This window comes from Neophocaena asiaeorientalis, unplaced genomic scaffold (assembly GCF_003031525.2).
Source record: "Neophocaena asiaeorientalis asiaeorientalis breed wild unplaced genomic scaffold, Neophocaena_asiaeorientalis_V1.1 scaffold152, whole genome shotgun sequence".
Classification (NCBI taxonomy): domain Eukaryota; kingdom Metazoa; phylum Chordata; class Mammalia; order Artiodactyla; family Phocoenidae; genus Neophocaena; species Neophocaena asiaeorientalis.
This window is the reverse complement of record NW_020185338.1, coordinates 299457-321623: the sequence shown is the minus strand read 5'-3', so window position 1 is coordinate 321623 and position 22167 is coordinate 299457. Positions and strand designations below refer to the sequence as shown.

Below are 22167 nucleotides of genomic sequence, written 5' to 3'. Positions count from 1 at the left end.
AGACCTTTGAAAGTCCTGAATAAGTTATTTTCATTTTCCACACCATAGAAAAGTCTCCTGAAAGCACTGATTTAGGTCTGAAGAACAGAATGACTTAGAATGATGAACCAGCAGATTAAAAGCTTAGCGGCTAGTTCTGTATCACACAGGATTCTTCTGGTTCCAGTAACTTTAACTGCCATAGTTGCTGTTCAGAGAACTGAGTGAAAACTCAAAAGTTCAGCTCAGGAATTGAAATGAGGGATGTGCTTTTTAGTTTAAAAAGATAACAAGGGTTGGGACTTCCCTGGTGGCACAGTAGAGAAGAATCCGCCTGCCAACGCAGGGGACACAGGTTCGAGCCCTGCTCCGGGAGGATTCCCATATGCTACGGAGCAACTAAGCCCGTGCACCACAACTATGAGCCTGAACTCCAGAGCGAGCCACAACTACTGACGCCCGCATGCCACAACTACTGAAGCCCACGCACCTAGAGCCCATGCTCCACAACAAGAGAAGCCACCACAGTGAGAAGCCCACGCACCGCAATGAAGAGTAGCCCCTGCTCGCCACAACTAGAGAAAGCCCGTGTGCAGCAACACAGCCCAAAATAAATTAGAAGACCCAAAAAAGACCCAACACAGCCAAAACTAAATTAATTAATTAAAAAAAATAAATAACAACAAGGGTGACCATATTAAGGGTAAAAGAAAAACTTTGCTAATGTGATCCTTGTCCATAAAAGGGTGAAGACATTCTTTGCTTCCTTTTTCAGATGACACATACTACACTCCGTGACATGGAAATCATTTGAGAACAGAAGGGAAATATGTCACCTAACTTTCTGCTTTTATTTAATTATGTCTTTCCTAGGACAAAGCATAAAAGAAACAGTTTGCCCAGCTACTTGCCTCTCTAAGGAAAAGGGCTTTAGGAACTGGACCCCCACAGATCATATTCTACACAGCTCTTAGCACATCAATTAAAATAAAGCTTGCCCAATGTGGATGGACCTAGGGACTGTCATACAGAGTGAAGTAAGTCAGAAAGAGAAAAACAAATATCATATAATATCACTCATATGTGGAATCTAGAAAAATGGTACAGGTGAATTTATATGCAAAGCAGAAACAGAGACACAGATGTAGAGAACAAACTAATGGATCCCAAGGGGGGAAGAGGGGGTCGGATGAATTGGGAGATTGGGATTGACATACATACACTACTATGTATAAAATAGATAACTAATGAGAACCTCCTATATAGCACGGGGAACTCTACTCAATGCTCTGTGGTTACCTAAATGGGAAGGAAACCTGAAAAAGAGGGGGTATATGTATATGTATAACTGATTCACTTTGCTGTACAGCAGAAACACAACATTGTAAAGCAACTATACTCCAATAAAAAGTAGTTAAAAAATAAAATAAAGCTCACCCACCACCAAACCCAGCATTTTGCCTGTAGATGCCCCACACAAATGGACCTTATAGCAAAAAATGGGTGCTCAAAATACAGCTGCGAAATGTTGAGTGGGTGAGTTTAAGACCTGGCGTTCAAGAGCTGTGAGATGGACAGATGACTGAATATGAGAACGCATGCATTTATTGACTTTCTTCTATTTGCCAGGCACTATGCCCAGACTTGCTATGCACGATCTCATTTAATTCTCCTAACAACTCGATGTGATCATTATTCCCATTTCATAGATGAGGGAATCAAAGCTTAGGAGAAGCTGGAGAAGGTAAGAAAATGGACCTCTTCAAGAATCACCAGAAAGGAAAGCAGCCCTTTGGACACTTTGATTTAACCTAGTGAGACGCATTTCAGATTTCTCACCTCGAGCTGTAACATAATAAATTTGTATTGTTTTAAACCACTAAGTTTGTAGTAATTTGTAACAACAACAATAGGAAACTAAAACAGTGATGGTGGAAGTATAGTGTCATTGGCACTGGGCTCCAGAAAACATCTTGACATTATCGGATCAGACTGAAGCATGTACCCTCCAACCCAGCAATTCTACTCCAAGCTATACCCTAGGCCAGGGGTCCCCAACCCCCAGGGCCGCAGACCACTACTGGTCTGCGGCCTGTTAGGAGCTGGGCCGCACAGCAGGAGGTGAGTGGCCGGCAAGCGAGCGAAGCTTCATCTGCCACTCCCCATGGCTCCCCATCGCGCGCATTACCGCCTGAACCATCCCCCACCCCCACCCCAGTTCCGCAGGAAAAATGTCTTCCAAGAAACCAGTCCCTGGTGCCAAAAAGGTTGGGGACCGCTGCCCCAGACTATGTGTAATGGGAGAGTGCTCACAGCGTCACTGCAACAGTAAAAATCAAGAAATATCGGCTGGGCCCGTGAGCCATGGTCGCTGAGCCTGCGCGTCCAGAGCCTGTGCTCCGCAGCGGGAGAGGCCACAACAGTGAGAGGCCCGCGTACCGAAGGAAAAAAAAAAAAAGAAGTGCAAGACCTGTACACTGAAAATTATAAAACAGTGCTGAGGGAAATTAAAGAAGCTCTAAATAGAGGAACATCTCATGTTCATGGATCAGAAGACTTACTACCCTTAAAATTTTTAAAAACCGATCAGTAGGGATTTCTGCCGAAATTGACAAGATTATCCTAAAATTTGTACAGAACTGCAAAAGACCTAGAATAGTGAAAAAAAATATTGAAAAAAAGAAAGTTGGAGGACTTTCACTTCCTGTTTTCAAAACTACACTGGGGAAGAAGAGTCTTTTCAACAAATGGTGCTGGGACAATTTGGATATCCATAAGCAAAATGATGAACTTAGACCCTCACTTCACACCATATACAAAAATTAACTCGAAGTGGATGGTAGACTTAAATGTAAGGGCTAAAATAATAGAACTTTTAGAAGACAACCTAGGAGAAAATCTTTGGAACCTTGAGTTATAACTGCAAATATGTCATAGATATGATACCGAAAGCATGGTCTATAAAAGGATAAAACTGACAAACTGGACGTCATCAAGATTAGAAACAAGTGCTTCAAAAAACACCAGTAAGAAAATGAAAAGACAAACAGCAGAGTAAGAGGAAAATGTCTGCAAAACACATATCTGATAGAGGACTTGTACCTAGAATACGCAGAGAACTCTTATACCTCAATAAAACAATCAGTCCAATCAAAAATAGATAAAAGATTTAAATAAACATTTCACTTAACTAGATATACTAATAAGCCCATAAAAAGATGATGTCCACGATCATTAGTTATTAGGGAAACGCAAATTAAAACCACAATGAGATACCACTTCACAGCCAGACAGACAGTAACAAGTGTTGGTGAGTATAAACCAGGAACCTTCATCTACTACTTGTGGGAATGTAAAATGATGCAGCCACTTTGGAAAATTGTTTAGCAGTTTCTTCAAAAGTTAAGTATAAATTTACCATATGACCCAGTAAATTCTACTCTTAGGTGTCTGCACGAGAGAAACAAAAACATTTGTCCGTATATACAAAGACCTGCACACAAATGTTCTTGGCAGTATGATTCAAATAGACAAAAAAATGGAAACAACCCAAATGTCCATCAACTGGTCAACAGAAAAAAATGTGGTTTATCCATACAATGGAACACTATTTGGCAAGAAAAGGAATGAAGTACTGATACATGCTACAACACAGATAAACCACAAAAACATTACCCTAAGAGAAGCCATACACAAAACACCACGTTGCAGGGCTCCACTTGCATGAAATGTTGAGAAAGGGCAAACTTACAGAGACAGAAGGTGTATTAGTGGCTGCCTGGGCCTGGAGGTAGGGAAATTGGCCCAAGGGATCTTACTGGGGAGATGCAAATGTTCTAAAACTGGTTTATGGTGATGTTTGCACAATTTGGTAACTGTACTAGAAAAATCATTGACTTGAGCACTTGAAATGGGTGGATTATACATGCTCTGTAAAATATGCTTCAATAAGACCATATATTTTAGAAAATATATTCAGCCTGTCCTGTCAGTGCTCCCCTACACTGTCTGGCTCCTCACCACCACCTTGACAGGCAGGTGCTTTTACGCCCATTTCACAGATGCGGACAAGCTCAGGAAGGGCTCATGGCTTCCAACCCAGATCTCCTGCCCCCGACCATGCCCTACGCCCTGCCTCCACACACAGTGGTCTCAGAGCCAAGCGGCGATTCTCTCTTGGGTCCTTGGAGTTACTTGGTTGCCTCTAACTTTCTTAATTCAGAAGGGTTTTTGGTTGGAGTCAAGCATTTACTGGTACCCAAGAGAGATAAAAGGTAGGGTTAGGCCAAGTCAAATGACTTGGAGATGGTGTTAAAGGTTACTTGAATGGATTCCCTGGAACATATCTGATCTCTATGCATTTTTTCCCCTTAAAACAGAAAAGCCATACGAGATGCCATGTGAGAGGAGGGTATTGAGCAAGGCTTTAAAGAAAGGGCAGAGCCCTCTGGACTACTGAACAGAGACTGCCGACTCAGCTTGTTTCATGGCCTGCGTAAGGAGTTCGGACGGGGCTTACTAATGCATCCCGTGATGTCCTGGTGCAGGCCACTGTCTGGACACTGACTGTGCTGCCTTACCTCAGGCCAACTGTAACCAAATAAGGATAACCGGCTTGGAGCAAAGGCTAAATACTTGGCGTGTTCTAGTCACTGCCAAGGGGTCCACTTTCAAACCAGGTAGGGGCTGGGAAGTGGTTCTCACAGGCTGCTCAGTGAGAGGATATTACCACTTGAGGCTATATTACCACTGCGTGTATATGACCACTTCCCGACACGTGCTCTGAGCACTGCAGAGGCTAAGCCCTGGGTCTGGGCTTTGCGGGGATGCCTCACTGAGCTCACCACCACCTCAAATTTTCCAGAGGAGGATCAGAGGTTTAGAGCGAGACTACGTAATTTGTTCAAACTAATACAGCAGGTGAGCGGAGAGCAGGAATTATACCCGGGGTCTGTGTAAGTCCACAGCCCACATTCCCCACGACCCTGCCCAGCCTCTGGCTTGTACAAGGACAGCCCTCCTGGGCTAACTGCATTCCCCCAAGTCAGTCCTACTCCGCTCTGCTCTCCATCCATGTTTCTGTTTTTAAAATATACGTGATATTTTGCAACAAGGTGGATTAACCTCAAACACATTATGCTGAGTGAAAGAAGCCAGACACCACGAAGACTGCATATTGTATGACTCCATTTATATGAACTTTCTGGAGAAGGAAAAACAATAAAGACAGAAGGCAAATCCTTGGTTGCATGGGGCTGGGATGCACACAGGCATGGGGAACTTTCTAGAATGATGGAAGGGTCCTAAAACCGGACTGTGGTAATGCTTGCATGACTGTATGAATTTACTAAAGATCACGAAGCTATAGGAGAGGTGAATTGTATGACATGTAAACGTATACCTCTGCAATAAAGCTGTTTCTAAAAAGTGGTAATTGTACACACTTTAAAAGTATATAAAATGAAAGGCGGTCTCTCAGAAATGTAATGACTCTGCCCTTGACCCTCCATCATCATATCTTCTCCTCCCGACTCCGAAGTGTGTGAGTTCTAGACTTCTCCCTCTCCCTCCCTGCTTCCTCCTGGCCCCAGGATGTGGATGTTCTCAAAGCCTTCGCGGATGAGGTGGAGCTCCCTTCCTTACCGTGCCAGCCCCCAGCTCGAGACCAGCAGAGGGGTAGAGGCACCAGCATTCTCCCAGCCCCTCACCCCTCCTGCTGTTCTCAAACTACTCCTGTCCTACTGCCAACACGCCAGATCTCCTCCTTCAGTGCCCCACTGCCCAGCAGTGACCTCAAACCGCCCCCCAAGCCCCCTTCTCCTAGTGACACCTGGCTCCCATCTGCCTGTCCTCCCAACTCCCACCAACCTCAGCGTCCTCCTGTTGGCCTGGGCAAGGGTGAACTTCACCTTCAATCTACTTAACACCACCCCCCGCTGCCCACACTGGACCTTATACTTTCCTTCTCGGCGTGCTCAAATCTCTGCCCTAAAAGAAACCCTCCTCCAGTCCTGTACCTCCTCTGGTGACCTACATACTTCTTTTTCCCCCTTACAAGCCTGTCGGAAGAATAGATGGTACCGCTGTCCCCGTGTGCAGCTTAGCTTGCACTGCGGGGCCTCTCTCTCTGTCCTCCATGCACAGCAGCCTGGCTTCTGCTTCTGCCACTGCAGGAGCCTGTCCTCCCAAGACCCTCCCCCCAACACTCAAGAGGCCGCACGCCCCACCAGCATCACCGCAGACCAACCAACTCCCTCTCTGTCATCCCATTATCCCAGCCAAAAATGGAAAACAGAGAAATTCAGTTTAACCAACATAGGTTAAATAACCATCAGAAAGCACAGAAAAGCTCTCTGCAGTGATTTAATTGTGCCTGGTGTATAAATCTTCCCTAAACAAAAGAAATTTGTGATAATGAGTGCTGTGTTCACTCAAGGAAAATATAAACCTCTATAAAAATGTAAGTTTAAAGGTCTGTGTAGAGGGGCTTCCCTGGTGGCGCAGTGGTTAAGAATCCGCCTGCAAATGCAAGGAACATGGGTTCGATCCCTGTTCCGGGAAGATCCCACATTCCGTGGAGCAACTCAGCCTATGCACCACAACTACTGAGCCCACGTGCTACAACTACTGAAGCCCACGCACCTAGTGCCCGTGCTCCACAACGAGAAGCCACCGCAGTGAGAAGTCCCCACTTGCTGCAACTAGAGAAAGCCCACGCACAGCAATGAAGACCCAACACAGACAAAAATAAATAAATTAATTTTTTTAAAAATGTCTGTGTAGGTTCTAGGGGAAAAGTTCTTTCAAATGCTATTTTAGTGCTTGGCCTCCAAAGTCGAGACGGCAAATGTTGGCAGAGAACCCGTCCGGCCGGTATATGGGCTGAGGCCAGAGATGATTCAGCACCCACGTCTCCTCTTCACAGCCTCAGCGCCAGCATCCTCCCTCATTTAGGGATGAAAATTTCAGTCTGTGGCCACTTCTTTTTGCCTTGCTTGCCTCATTCCATTTTGATATGGAATATTTTACCCAGGGAAACTAGCAACACTTAAAAATGTTTTCTGGGGCAAAGGTTAATCGGATACCTATACTTAATAATATTTAACCAATACATGCTTTTTTAAGTTGGTTGTATAAAAACCAGGGTGGCTAATGAAGCAGCCTATCCACTATCAATGACCCATATTTAACACTGCATCTTTCTGACTCATGGTTAGAGAGGGAGGAGAAAACTGAGCTGGGCAGTTAGTACTCGGGTTGCTCCTCTTTAACTGGGTCAGGTCTGGATTAAGCATTAAAAAGAAAAGGGATCATTTCGCCATAATAATTTTTCAATCAAGCCAAATTTCCTATTCAGCTAACATACAAAAAGCATTCAAGAAATAAGTCATTCAATAATCATCAAATTACAGAGCCGGTAGGAAGTTCATCTAAACCAACCCCTATTTAGCAGATATGAAACTGACACCCTGGGAGGGAAACGCACGTGAGGCAGCCCTGCTAAGCCATCAGGAACACAGATGCTTGGTCCGTGCTGTCTAATACAGCAGCCGCTGGCCACACTTGGTGACTGAGCACTTCAAATATGACCAGTCCAAACTGAATGTAACGTGAAGGTAAACGTGCACTGGATTTTGATGACTTAGTATATTTTTAAAAAACGTAAAGTATCTCATTAGTAACTTTTTATATTGTTTACAAATGAAATGATTTTGATGACTTAGTATTTTTTAAAAAAACGTAAAGTATCTCATTAGTAACTTTTTATATTGTTTACAAATGAAATTATTTTGATGACTTAGTATTTTTTTAAAAAACGTAAAGTATCTCATTAGTAACTTTTTATATTGATTACAAATGAAATGATGATAGTTTGGCTATATTGGGTTAAAGAGGACATATGAAAGTTAATTTCACCTGTTTCTTTTTAGTTTAAAAAAACCCAAAAATGTGGCTACTAGAAAATCTGCCACGACACAGGTGGCTCTCCTGTTGGACGGCGCTGCTCTGGAGCTAGTCAGTCTGGGTTTGAATCCTGGCTCAACCACTTGCCATCTGGGCCACGTTGGGTTGAAGTACTGACCTTTTCAAAGCCTCAGTCCATGCATCCGTAAAAAGGGAACAACAACCAGACCTACTGCACGTAACCCCACAACAGTTAAATGATTTCATTTGTGTAAAGGGCTCTTAGATGCAAGCCCAGCACCAACCATGATCATCTGTGCATCTTGTCTCTGAGAACTGAAAGATTCAATGACTTTTTTTCTTTTTCTCTTTTTTAAAATTTTCTTACTCTTTAAAAAAATTTTTTTTAATTTAGCCTGTGCTCCGCAACGGGAGAGGCCACAGCAGTGAGAGGCCCGCGTACCGCGAAAAAAAAAATTTTTTTTTAATATTTATTTATTTATTTATTTGGTTGCGCCGGGTCTTAGTTGTGGCAGGCGGGTTCCTAAGTTGTGGCTCGCCAGCTCCTTAGTTGCAGCAATGCGCTCCTTAGTTGTAGCACGTGGGCTCCTTAGTTGTGGCATGTGAACTCTTAGTCGTGGCATGCATGTGGGATCTAGTTCCCTGAGCAGGGATCAAACCCAGGCCCCCTGCATTGGGAGCATGGAGCCTTATCCACTGCACCACCAGGGAAGTCCCTAAAATTATTTATTTATTTTTGCTGCACCGCACAGCTTGCAGGATCTTAGTTCCCCAACCAGGGATTGAACCCGGATCCTCAGCAGTGAAAGCGTGCAGTCCTCACCACCAAACCACCAGGGAATTCCCTCAATGACTTTTTAAATAACAACTTTATTAAGGTATAATTCACATACCATAAAAGTCAACCTTTTAAAATATACAATTCAGTGGTTTCTAGTATGTTCACAAACTCATGCAACCATCACCACTATCACATTCCAGAACATTTTCATCACCCCCAAAAGAGACCCATACCCATTAGCAGTCATTCCCTCTGCCCAGACCTTGGCAACTACTAATCTACATTCTGTTTCTCTAGATTTCCCTATGCTAGCCTTTCATATATAAATGGAATCCTATGGTCCTTTGTGACTGGCTTCTCTCACTTAGCATAATGTTTTACGGTTCAGCCATGTTGAAGCATGTATACAGTACCTTGCTGTTTTTTGTGGCCAAATGTATGGATGGACTACATTTTGTTTATCCATTTATCAGTTGATGGACACTTGGACTGTTTTCACTTTTTGGTTAACGTGAACAAAACTGCTCTCATCATGTGAGTACAAGTTTTATTAGGGGGGACATATGTGTTTATTTATTTATTTTAGTATATACCTAAAGAGTGAAATGCTGGGTCATATGGTCGAAGAACTGCCAGACTGTTTTCCGAAGCAGCTGCACCATTTTGCGTCCTCACCTGGAGGCTGCATTTCTAATGTATTTACGAATATAGATCCTTTCCGCTCTGATTTCTGCCAGGCTGATTTGCTGGGAATGCCAGGAAAGATGAGGAGAAAGGGGTAAGGGCACAGTAGCAGGGCAGAGGTGTGGAGGGCAAAGAGGCCTCGCGATGCTTTGACCAGAGTCCCGTCTGCACCTCAACTTGCTGCGTGGCCTCGGGCGAGCCACCTCCTCTCTTCAAGTCTCAGTTTCCTTATTTATAAAATGAAGGCATTAGACCAGTGGGTCTCAACTGGGGACATTTGGCACAGGCTGGAGACAACTTTGGTCGTGACAGTGGGTTGGGTGATGCTCCTGGTATCTAGAGGGCAGAGGTCAAGGATGCCGGTAAACATCCCGCAATGTGCAGGACAGCCCCCCAACAATAAAGAATTACCTGGACCCAAGTGTCAATAGTGCCAAGGTTGAAAAACCCTGCATCAGACTGAGGTGACCCCAGACGGGCCACTTTGAGAAACTGACAAAATGTTTTCCAAAATGGCTGCACCATTTTATAATCCACCCAGCAACGTGGGAGGGTTCCCATTTCTCCATATCCTCACCAACGCACTTATTTTTGCCAACCTAATAGGAACATAACTGGCTTTTTAAAAAGTCTGTTCTAGTAACAATGTCCAGGATTGTTTACAGAATGCCAGTGTCATAAAGGAAACGATTAGTCATTTTCTTACCTGGTGCCTATAATTATACCAGCCATTTGATCCCGCGACGATCACCACCCAGTGCTTGCCTCCGTCCTCAGGATCGTCCACGGGAACAGCACCAGCTCCCAGGGCCAAGCTGAGCAACACAGCGACTTCCCAAATCATTCTGCGCCTTGGAGTTCCACTGTAGAAATCTGGGAAGAAAAAGCCTGAGTCAAGCAAGAAAGGAATGACATGAACAGAAGAACATGACGGGCCCCTAGGCAAAGATCACAGCAAATGGGTCAAAAAGATAAGACGACTTAGTCGTCAGACACAACAAGCGGAGGATAAAAATGATGACAGAGCAGAATTTTATTCTTAGCTCTGCGGCCCTTTCCCCTGGGTGGAGCAGGGGCCTGCCCATAGCTCCCAACCTTCACTGTGGGTTGAAGTTATGAGTATAAACCAAAGAATATTGAGAAAGCTCTTGGGGCAACCTTTTAAAGTTTTTGTCACAACTTGGAATATGGCAGACAAAATTCATCAACAAACTTAACTGTGTTGGAAAAACGCCTACCACATACTATGAACTATTTGTAAGAAAATAGACATATGTGTGCATAGCAAAATGTGGAAGGCAGACAAAATTTAATAGCAGTTATTCTTGGTAGGTGGAATTAAGGATGATCTTTATTTTTGTCTCTTTTACTACAATTAATATATATTAATTATACAATAAAGTTTGTAAAAATTCAACATACATTCAATATAAACACGGGGGGTGGGGCAATTTGCGTTTGTGAGTTATCTGGATAAGCTACAGTCTAACACTGGCAGCCCAAATGAATGTCTTTGCATAACACAATCCATTTACATTATTCTGTACAAGAGGCAGGGCAAATATTTTAATCCTTGTTTTACAGGATGGGGAGGTTGAAGCACGAGAGAAGTGACTTGCCCAATATCTACAGACAGTCAGCTCTGGGCAGAGATCAGAACAAATGCCTTCTGAATTCCTGGTCCAGCCTTTCTGCTACATGGTTCTGCATCTCAAGACTTTATTCTTAATGAAGTACATGCCCAATTTTATACTTCATTGCCAAAACTCTGAAGGGCTTTAAAGCACAAAAGGCAAGACTGAGGCCACTTTGCATTACTCAGACAAGTATGTTATCTTACCGCCCTGTGTCCTATGTTATTTTAAAAAACAGCCTTCCTATGACAGAAGCCAGGCCTCTCACTCTGAGACAAGAGGAAAAACAGTCTTTGAGCATCTCAGTCTGCTCTGAGATATAGAAACTCAGAGCAGAGCAAAGTCTAGGAGACTAACCCCTGCCTCCGCCGCCTTTTGACGAAACAGCGCTCATTCACTCGTTCACTAATTTATTCACTCATTCATTCACCCATTGGGCCAGAGTCTCCTGAACTCCAACCCTGCCAAACGAAGTGCTGGGTGCCAGGAACGCAGCAGGGACAGGACAAAGCCTCTGTCCTCACGGATCGCACAGCCAGCTAAGGCATGAACCACGTCTAAGCCTAAGAAACCATCCTCAGCATCTGTGCCTGACACTGTGCTGAAACTCAAAATGATGGATTTCCCCCCAAGTGAAGGAACAGGAAGCCCTGAGTCTGGTAAAAGTTTAAAAAAGTAAAAGCACCTTGGGCCAGCACTTCTCCAACTTGACTGTCTGCCGAGATCACCTGGGGGGCTTGTTAGAAGGCCGATTCTGATTCAGTAGGCCTGGGCAGGGCCTGAGACTCTGCATTTCTGACAAGATCTGGGTGATGCCCAGGACAACACTTGGACTCACAGCAGGCCTCTTCCTTAACCCTGGCAGGCTCTAGTCGGCTCCGCCCAGAAGCCTGGCATCCCCGTCAAGAAACCACAGTACTCTATCCCCTGGATAACTTCTCCCAAGAACTCAGTTCTTAATGTGTAAGAATTAAGAATCTGAGTTGGTGCTAGATCCAGGTTTCTTTAGCTCCACTGCAAGGTCATGGATGCACAGGTAACTACAATAACATGCCCCAGGTTTGTTTTCAAGATAGTCTTGAAACGGTCAAGGTACGTAACAGATGAGGGCAGTGGACTGCCCAGGCTGCCCCAACACTGGAACCTGCTGGTCTGTTAATACGTTAGCGTGTATCCGAGGATGCTCTCCCAAGTCCACTCGACCTGCCCGGGGCTCACCATGGGGCAATAAAAGGTGAAGTTATACAAATGTGTGAAGCAGCAGCAGTGAGGTCAGGCAAGAGACAGCCAAACTCCCGTCCCCAGAGCTCTGCAGTGGCCTCCAAACGGGAGGGGAGGTGTGCCAGTGACTGCCGAGGTCCTCCAACCAGCAGCCTCCCGGCTGCAGCCAAGCCTCCCAGGAAGCCGTCCCATGCGGTAGGGGTTGGCAAACTCTTTCTGTAAAGGGTTGGAAAGTAAGTATTTTCAGTTTTGCAGGTCACATCATTTCCATCACAACTCTTCAATTCCCACTGTATCACGAAAGCAGCCAGAGACAATACGGAAACCAGTAGACATGGCTACGTTCCGGTAAAACTGAAACAACAGGGAGCCAGAATGTGCTCTCAGCCCACATGACTGGTACAGCCTGGGGGTTTTCATCATCTTGCATCGACAATCACGAAACAGGCTCTCTGGTTTGCACACGATTCTCTTCTGAGTTTTGATCATGCGACTTAATCCCGGAGGGGCTCATTCCTCTGGAGACGCTGGTATGTGACCTTTCCCCCTCTTTTTTTTTTTTTCCTCTGCCTCACAGCATGCAGGATCTTAGTTCCCCTGACCAGGGATCGAACTCGTGGCCCCTGCAGTGGAAGCATGGATCCTTACCCACTGGACCACGAGGGAAGTCCTCCCCCTTCATACTGAAATAAAATACTAAAATTGAATGGTTGCCTGACTGTGAACAACAGAATAGACATCACCAGCTCAAATGCCTAAATTAGCAAACAAAAAACACCACCAGGTTAGTTTTACAAGTTCCAGTTTACCTTTCATTCTTCTACTAAAATACTAGCAAGTTACTCCTCGGTGAGGCAAAGTACCTTATCCATACACAAGTGATATTTTCATGGTTAACATTTGGCTATGGTTCCTGTCTATCTTCTTTCTTTTCTTCTTTTTATAAACACAGAGTTGTGGTTCCTTGAACACAATGCCAAGTTAAAAGCCTCACAGGGACTTCGCTGGTGGTGCAGTGGTTAAGAATCCGCCTGCCAATGCAGGTGACACGAGTTCGAGCCCTGGTCAGGGAAGATCCCACATGTCGCAGAGCAACTAAGCCCGTGCGCCACAACTACTGAGCCTGTGCTCTAGAGCGCACACACCACAACTACTGAGCCCGCACGCCTAGAGCCTGCGCTCCAACAAGAGAAGCCACCGCAATGAGAATCCCACGCACCGTAACGAAGAGTAGCCCCCCGCTTGCCGCAACTGGAGAAAGCCTGAGTGCAGCATCGAAGACCCAAGGCAGCCAAAAATAAATCAATAAAATAAATTTTTAAAATAAATAAAAGCCTCACAGTGTGACACTGATTGGGAAATGCAACTTAAAAAAACATACTAATGCTATTCTGGGAAACATATCAGGGCCTGGGGCAAAGGAAAGATGTGAAAGTAATATAATCCTTCCATTGCCCTCAGCAATGAATACCTCTCAAAGCAGCAGGTCTCAGACAGCAACTTCCTGGTCAGCAATATTCTTGACAAAGTCAAAACATGAAAACAAAGTCATAATCTTGCAGCATACCTATTATTCTTGTTTCATCAGAGTGAAAAGTTCATGAGGAAAAAGTAAATGATCCCTGCCAAACGAGCCCTTGGTGACTGCCCTTTGCTCATGGTCTTCCATGGCACCAGTCACACAGGCGTTGTCATCTACTTCTTCCTGTCTACCCACCCACCCATCCAACAAACATGGCCTGAGCATCCACCAGGTGCTCACAGGCACTGAACAGGGCGCCAAACAGATGAAACCCTTCGCAGAGCTGACATTCTAGCAGGAAGAGACAGACCATTCAAACGCAGAGGTTGTCCAGTGGTGATGAGTGCTGGGGAAGAAATAAAGGCAGGGGAGGCAGTCCCAGTGGGAGTGGCAGGTATCATTTTCAAAAGGGGGAGATTTTTTTTTTTTTTTGCTGTACGCAGGCCTCTCACTGTTGTGGCCTCTCCCGTTGCGGAGCACAGGCTCCGGACGCGCAGGCTCAGCGGCCATGGCTCACGGGCCCAGCTGCTCCGCGGCATGTGGGATCTTCCCAGACCCGGGCATGAACCCCTGTCCCCTGCATCGGCAGGCGGACTCTCAACCACTGCGCCACCAGGGAAACCCGGGGGAGATTTTAAGAAGGTAAGGGAGCCCGCCTGTGTGTAGCAGCAAAACCCTGGAAGCAACATAAATGGTCATCTACAGGAGCCTGCCTAGTTAAATCAATTATGATACATCCTTATAATGGGATACAGTGACGCCTTTAAAAGAGGAAGGCAGTTTTTAACGTGCCAAGCGTGGAAAGACCTCCAAGGGGATGGTTAGGGGTATGTGTTCAGTCTGCTAACTGTTTGCAGGGAGAAAATGACCCAGGTAGTTTTTGCTCTAACCAGGGGCGGGACGGAAGTTTCCCCAAGAGTGCTGTGTTGCTGCACATGGTGGGAGAGTGGGATATGTATGTGTCTATGAGCCATGAAGCGTGTGAGGCACTTTACCATCTTCACAACAGCCTGTGAGCAGTCTCATTACTCCCTTCAGCTGAGACGGACTCGCAGAGGTGGAGAAACTAGGTAGAAAGTGGCACTGCTGGGTGATACACAGATCTCATTCCAAAGATTGCTTCTTCCACTACACCACCTCGCTTGTCACAAAAAAGCACTGTTTATGTGAACATCTGGGAGACCCTGCAACCACAGATGGGAGTGCTACACCCCACACCCCAGGGCCGCCAAGTTTCCCCCAGTAGCAGGATACCCACAGTATTCTTCACCACCCTATTTTAAAGCGCTTGTTGGTAATCGGTTATAAAGAGCTCTTAGAAGAAGAAGCCGTCAAAGGAGAACCTGAAACACACAAAGTCAAAGTCAACGGACAAGCCTTTACAAATGAATTTCAGCAGCCTCCAAGGACAGGTCCTCACCGGTTCCACTGGTCCTGCGACCGTCTCAGGCTACAGGGCTACATGAGGTCAGCGATTCAATTGAAGGACTCCACTTGACTTCAGGAAGTGTACCATCAAGTGGGGTTTATCCGTTTGGGAGGTTTGGGACAGAATGCCCATTCTAGATCAACTGGTACCAGCAATGCAAGTAATAGGCTACCGTTAGAGGACCATCTAAATAGCAGCATCAAGTTCAACTCCATGTCTGACACCAAAGCCCGCACCTTAACCACCATTATGACCTCCCACCATCAGCCCTGTACTTGCTACTTGCTCTGGGTTAGAGACAGCGAAACATCAAAGCCAGGAGAAGCAGCTGGACAGACAATGGTATATGTGAAGAGCCTTCCAAACCTACAGGTTTTTGATTCTGCTCTCTGTTCCCTGGGGGCTTACAACAAAATCATCATGCAAGTGGTCCCTGGCTGACAACATGCAAGAGAGACAAGGACAGATGACAAGGACCCCTCCTTCACCAAACTTAAATCAAGCTCCTCTGAGCCCTCTTCCCAACTAGACCTTGGCCTGCTGAGCCCAGGTTTAGCAAGAATCCTACAAGAACCTCCCATCTTTGACATCTAATCAAGCTCCTCTTAGTAATTTTTCAGCCACTGACCCTCCCACTCTGCCTTTTGGTGATAAGTCTCAGCTGTCCTTGATGTATTTGGAGTTGAACTCAGTTCTATACTGAAGTCTCTCTCTTCTAATGCAACCGCTGGAATAAAACCCATCTTGCCATTTTTTAACGAATGTCAGGCGCAATTACTCTTTAATATCGGACAGGTAGTTACCAAGTCAAGGGAGACCCTCTCTGGGCCTTAATTGTCCATCTGTGAAATGAGACGGTAGAACTAAACTATTAAGGGCCCATTAAGTTCTCAAATCCTTTGATTTCCTGTTTCAAGAGTGAAATAAAAAAATAATAATCCAAATAGGTCTTATGTCAAATCTCAAACAAAATATGGATTTTGTTCAAGTTAGTTAATGAAACTTTTTTCCATAGGGAAAATTTCTGATTCAGTGGCAAAGCAGATTCTAGATTAGAGCATGTCCTTCAAGGTTATCTAATTCTGATCCTATGGAAATTTTTTTCACAACTCTGTAAACCATGGATACTAGCAATGCTAGTAATTCATGTCTAAAGACATGCAAATGAATTCTATCAAGTGAAGGTTCAAGTGACTCCCTTAGTGAAAGAAAGAAGCCAGGCTTCACAATGCACATTTCAATATTTCTAATCTATAAATGTACTTTGGAATCTCCTTTGAACTGGTTGGAATACCTCACTGAATCTCCTCATTAATAAGTTAAATACAATTTTTAACACTTGTTCATTTTTATATCTGTATAAAATTATGACTTTACTTTTTAAAATTTATATTTTAACATTACAAAAGGTACTAGCAGCTATATAATATTTCAAAATATAGTCAAGAAAGCATTATTTATTATTTTTTTTAATTTTTTACATCAAAGATTTTTTTTTGACATCTTTATTGGAGTATAATTGCTTTACAATGTTGTGTTAGTTTCTGCTGTATAACAAAGTGAATCAGCTAACCGTATACATATATCTCCCTATGCCCTCCCTCTTGCGTCTCCCTCCCGCCCTCCCTATCCCACCCCTCTAGGTGGTCACAAAGCACAGAGCTGATGATCTCCCTGTGCTATGCCGCTGCTTCCCACTAGCTAACTATTTTACCTTTGGTAGTGTATATATGTCAATGCCACTCTCTCACTTCATCCCAGTTTACCCTTCCCCCTCCCTACATTTTTTAAATCTACTAATGATTAGAATTAGGAATCTAGCAAAGTTAAATTTGACCAATGGTTAATGGTTTTTCCACAGTTTTATTTTCACTGCTTTTATTGGCACTTGAATTCCTTTTTTTGAATTTCTTCCAAATTACTATATTTTGAAACCTGGCATTAATAATAGTTTGTAGTCTTTTCCCAAAATCAATGAACATGACTTTAATAGCCAGATGTTAATTATTAAGTTTAATTTTGCTATAATTCATATTTTACAAAATTGAAGGATACACATTAAGCTACAGAAATGTACAAAGTATAACATAAAATACCTGTTACCATCATCCAGATCATCAACTGTTAATATTCTGTAAATCCGTTAACCCTCTTTCCCCGTAAACAAAACATTACAGAAAAAATAGTCCCCCATGTCCTGTCCCATTCTCCCCATACCACAAGGTAACCACTACCGTAAGTTATTTCATTCCAATCAATTTATTATACTTTAAAATATATATATCCACTTTATAAACATTCCCCTACTAACAGACATTTAGGCTGTTTCAATTTTTTTACTATTACAATGTTGCAAAAACATTCTTATACTCATCTCCTTGTATACAACTTTCTCTAAGGTACTTTAGGAGTAGAACCACTGAGTCTTAAGATATACCTATTTGGGGGCTTCCCTGGTGGTGCACTGGCTAAGAATCTGCCTGCCAATTCAGGAGACACAAGTTTGAGCCCTGGTCCGGGAAGATCCCACATGCCGCGGAGCAACTAAGCCCGTGCGCCACGACTACTGAGCCTGCGCTCTAGAGCCCGTGAGCCACAACTATCGAGCCTGCATGCTGCAACTACTGAAGCCTGTGCACCTAGAGCCCGTGCTCCACACAAGAGAAGCCACCGCAATGAGAAGCCCGCTCACCGCAACGAAGAGAAGCCTCCGCTCGCCGCAACTAGAGAAAGCCCGCATGCAGCAATGAAAACCCAACGCAGCCAAAAATAAAATTAAAAAAAAAAAAAGATATACCTATTTTGCTAGCAGCTGTACTGTTCTAAGATACTCTTCCAAATTTCTATCATCTCTCGAGAGTATCAAACTTCATAATTCCTAATCTGATAGATATAAAGTGATCTAATTATGGGGTTTAATTTGTGTCTGCTGGATTACAGGAAAATTCAAGTCTTATATGTTTAACCATTCAGATTTCAACATCCTCGACATATGTGATAATTTCCCCATCCTAAACTGGGATTCGAATTTTGGTCTACAAAGCAATGTCTGCAGTTTAAGGGGGGAAAAAATGCAGGTAATTTCCTAAAATGATAGTCATAGGTGGAAAACTCAAGAGACAGCATTCGCTTCAGTATATTTTTACTGAACAATACTGGGTATGGTGTTCACCTCCTTAACAGTTCACAACCCTTTTTTCATCTTCTCTCCCTTCCCGCTGCAACTGTCTTTAAAACCCTCAGCAATTCTCCTGGGAATTACTGCAATGAGCTCCCTGGTGTGGCCTCTCTCCAACACCTTTCCATATTAGAGAGTATCTAAGATACACATCTACTAAATTCGGCTTCCAGGGCTTTCAGGACAAAATCCAAATCTCTTACAGCAGCACAGGAGGTCCTGCCAAGACGTGCCTCTCTGTTCTCCACTATCCACATGAAATCCCTTGCTCCAACCAGGCTCCGGGACTCCAGGTCCAAAATTGGTGCTCTTTCCCTGTCTTCATCATGCTGTTTCCCAGGCGAAACGCTCTTCTCCTACATCTCATTAGCTCCTGCCCGTCCCTCAAGCTCCATTCAATCATTCCCTTCTCTGCAAAGTTCTATCTCTTCCCACAAGTCAGGGTTAGATGCTGCCCCTTGAACACTGGAATGGTTCATGGTAGACTGCCTCTCCCCTTTACGAAATAATCCCTGCTCAAAAAGCTTAGTAAGGCTCAATATATGTTTGCTAACTAATGCAGCCCTGGAGTAAAGAAAGCGGGGCTACTCCACTCACTACATACCACAGGGCAACTCTCAAAACCTGGGCATTTATTTTCACCTCTCAAACGAAGCATATGACACAAAGTTCCTTCTCCCAGCCCCCAGATTCTGCAGTTCTTGGCACTGAATAACACATGTGGGTATAACCTCAACGCTGAGTTAGGAGAGGGGACCAAATCCAGGTAACTTTCACTTCCATTGTTGATGTGAATCGTCCTGTAACTCCCACCATCTCACGCCTCTGAGAAGTAGAGCTTTCCTGATTTCTCAGGAAGAATGTTTGTATACGTTTGGGTATATTAGTTGTGGTGGTTAACATAACCCCTTCCCCCTTGGACTACTGAGAACTAACTGGAAACTGGTGCAATCCTCTGCATTACGAGCTTCAACAGCTTGACCTGTTTCTAGACTGTGAAGATGGGAACCAGGCCCCAGACACCTCCCGGCAGTCTCTGGCTATGAGACCTTAGTAAATGTGCTCTCGTCTCGGGTCTGTTTCTCTCTGAGCTCGGAGGGGCCTGGGTCTCCAGCCAGAGCACGCGTAACAGAAGGAGCCCCACCCTGCCAACCAACAACCCCACAGCATGGCAGGCTGAGAGGTCGCTGCGTTTCCCTCGGGATTCATCGTTTGCAGAAACTCCCTTTCGCTGGGTGAGAAATGGATTACTCAGAAAAGGCCGGAGAAACTGAAAATCCCTGCCTTGAAGCCAAGAGCTGCGGCAGATGGGCGACCCTGGTCCGGGGCTTGGGACCCGGCCGCAGTCCCCTGCCAGGAATCACGGTTACCTGCGGTGGGACCGTGGGAACTCCTCGCAACGCGCCGCCTCCAAACAGCCACCTTCCGACGGTAGCCCTGCAGTGATTGCAGAACAGCGTCCTCGCTCCCCGCTTTGAGGGTCTGCTGCGCCGTGGTGATTGGCGGAGCTTCGGGGCGGGGCGTCTTAGAAAGCCAATGGGAAGCGGGAAAGCGGCCGGAGAGTCGCAGGGACTACGAGTCCCAGCGTGCACCCGCGGGGCCATCTGAGCTCCGAGGCTAAAGAAACCCAGGGAGGCGGGTACGCAGTGAACTAGGGCTGGGTGGGTGGGGACGGGGGCCCTGGAGTGCGTGGGAACAGGGGTCGCAGTGATTCCACCCAAGGATCAAAGCCAGCGCGCGGAGCACTTTAACCCTCAGTTTCCAAACTTGTGCACATGTTTGGAAACACCTAGAGTAGCTTCAGAGACACTGATGCCTCCGTCTTACCCTAGAGACTGTGAGTTCATTGGTCTGCGTGTGGCCTGGCTTTTGGAATCTTTAAAGAGCCCCAGGAGATTCGATGTGCAGATCCGTTTCATCCTCGTAACAACCCTACGAGAGGGAGGAACTATTAGCGTACACATAAGGCAACGGAGGGAAGTTTTGTCAGGGAGGTTAATTTTCTGAAGGTCACACACCTCTGAAGTGGCAGAGCCAGAATGCGGAGCCAGGTAGTCTAGTTGCAGAATCCCGTGCTTTTAATCCATATGCAATGCTGCTTCTCAGACGGTTGGTATTATCTCACAGGGAGAGAAAAATGAAATACTATACATACAAAGTGCCATGTTGTGGAGCACAGAAAGTTGAGTTGAATTATTGTGAGGGAATAAGTCCAGTTTTGTCCAAGAACATCAAGACGTCAAGTGCAAGATATAGGACTACATTCATGGGTTGTCTTTTTTTTTTTTTTTTGGCGGGGCAGCTTATGGGATCTTAGTTCCCTGACTAGGGATTGAACCCAGGCCCTTGGCAGTAAAAGCACAGAGGTGTAACCACTGTACCGCCAGGGAATTCCCTAATCTTCTTTTATAATCTTTTACAGTAAATCATGGGTCAGCATACTACCCTGGACCTACTGCCTATTTTGTGAATAAAAGTCTATAAGAGCACAGCCTCGGTAATTCCCTGGCAGTCCAGCGGTTAGGACTCCACGCTTTCACAGCTGGGGTCTGGTTCAGAACTAAGTAAGATACCACAAGCCGCTGGTGCCGCCGAAAAAAAAAGAACACAGCCACACCCATTGGTTTAGGTGTGGCTGTCTTGGGGAACAAGGCGGAGATGAGTATTTATAGGAGAGACTATATGGCCCACAAAAGAATATATATACTGTCTGACCATTTACAGAAAAAGCTCACCCACCCTGAGTTAAGCAGCTGGCCCAAGGTCACAGCTCCGGAGTGAACATGGGCTTCAAGCTCAGGTCTATCCTAGCCCAAGGTCAATTCTCATGACCACTATGCTTTCACAGTCTTCCTCAATGGGGAACATTAACATTATATGCCAGGTGTAACTGAACATGGAGAGAATTAGGATTCTGTCCCTTACCCTTGAAAACTTACTGTCTAGTAAGAGAGGCAGAGCGTCCTTAACCACTCCCTCGATTCACCCAGAATAAATGGCGACCTCTGGCTGGTGAGGCTTTCACAACTGAAATGGAATAAAAATAGTGGCCTGGTGCCAGGCATGTTTAGGCAACCAAAGGGCCAGGGGCAGCCCCCTCAGTCTCCCTCAGCATCACTGTGGGCTGAGAGCTCAGAGTTGGGACAAGAGAAGGTGGCTGAAAGTTGAGGACCATGGGGAGGGGCGTGGCTGGGGGTTACCATGGTGAAGGTCAGGTAAGCTTCAGAAAAGGCTGTAAGGTGTCTAGCCTAGGCCAGCCACGGGGAGGAGGCTGAGACGCGAGAGGCCTGGAAGGGGAACTTGTAGGTGGTGGGCCATCAAGCTACCTGAATCCAAATCCCAGTTTTACTACTTCCAAGCTGTGTGGCCTGAGCAAGTTGCTTAGCTTCTCAGTGCCTGGGTTTCCTCAACTGTTGAATGGAAAAAACGGCACCTCCTTCATAAGGTCTCTCTGAGGATAAAATCTGTTAACACAGTACTTAGCACCAAGTAAGTGCCCTATAAATATTAGCTACTCCCTGTGTTAATAGTATCTTTGGCTGCTGGGCTATAAATTAAGAATCCCAATTAGGAAAAGAAGATGGGGATCTGGGCTTCCCTGGTGGCGCAGTGGTTGAGAATCCGCCTGCCAATGCTGCGGACACAGGTTCGTGCCCTGGTCCGGGAGGATCCCACATGCCGCGGAGTGGCTTGGCCCCGTGAGCCATGGCCGCTGAGCCTGCGCGTCCGGAGCCTGTGCTCTGCTACGGGAGAGGCCGCAGCAGTGAGAGGCCCGCGTAACGGAAAAAAAAAAAAAAAAAAAAAAAAAAAAAA

General features: G+C 45.3%; 1 protein-coding gene across 2 annotated transcripts in view; it reads right to left on the bottom strand.

Annotated features, from left to right (window-relative positions):
- The window catches only part of LGMN (legumain), a 34696-nt gene extending 14839 nt beyond the window's left edge, over positions 1-19857 (bottom strand). Inside the window, exons 1-2 of one of the 2 annotated variants that reach the window (XM_024736314.1) lie at positions 19725-19857; positions 10077-10243 (exon numbers count right to left, since the gene is read on the bottom strand). In XM_024736314.1, coding sequence (XP_024592082.1) covers positions 10077-10214 — 138 coding nt within the window. In that variant the 5' untranslated portion in view covers positions 10215-10243; positions 19725-19857. Of the gene's footprint in view, positions 1-10076; positions 10244-12222; positions 12399-19724 lie in introns of those variants that run through there. The other variant, XM_024736315.1, reaches the window with a different exon arrangement.
- Between the last annotated feature and the right edge of the window lie 2310 nt (positions 19858-22167).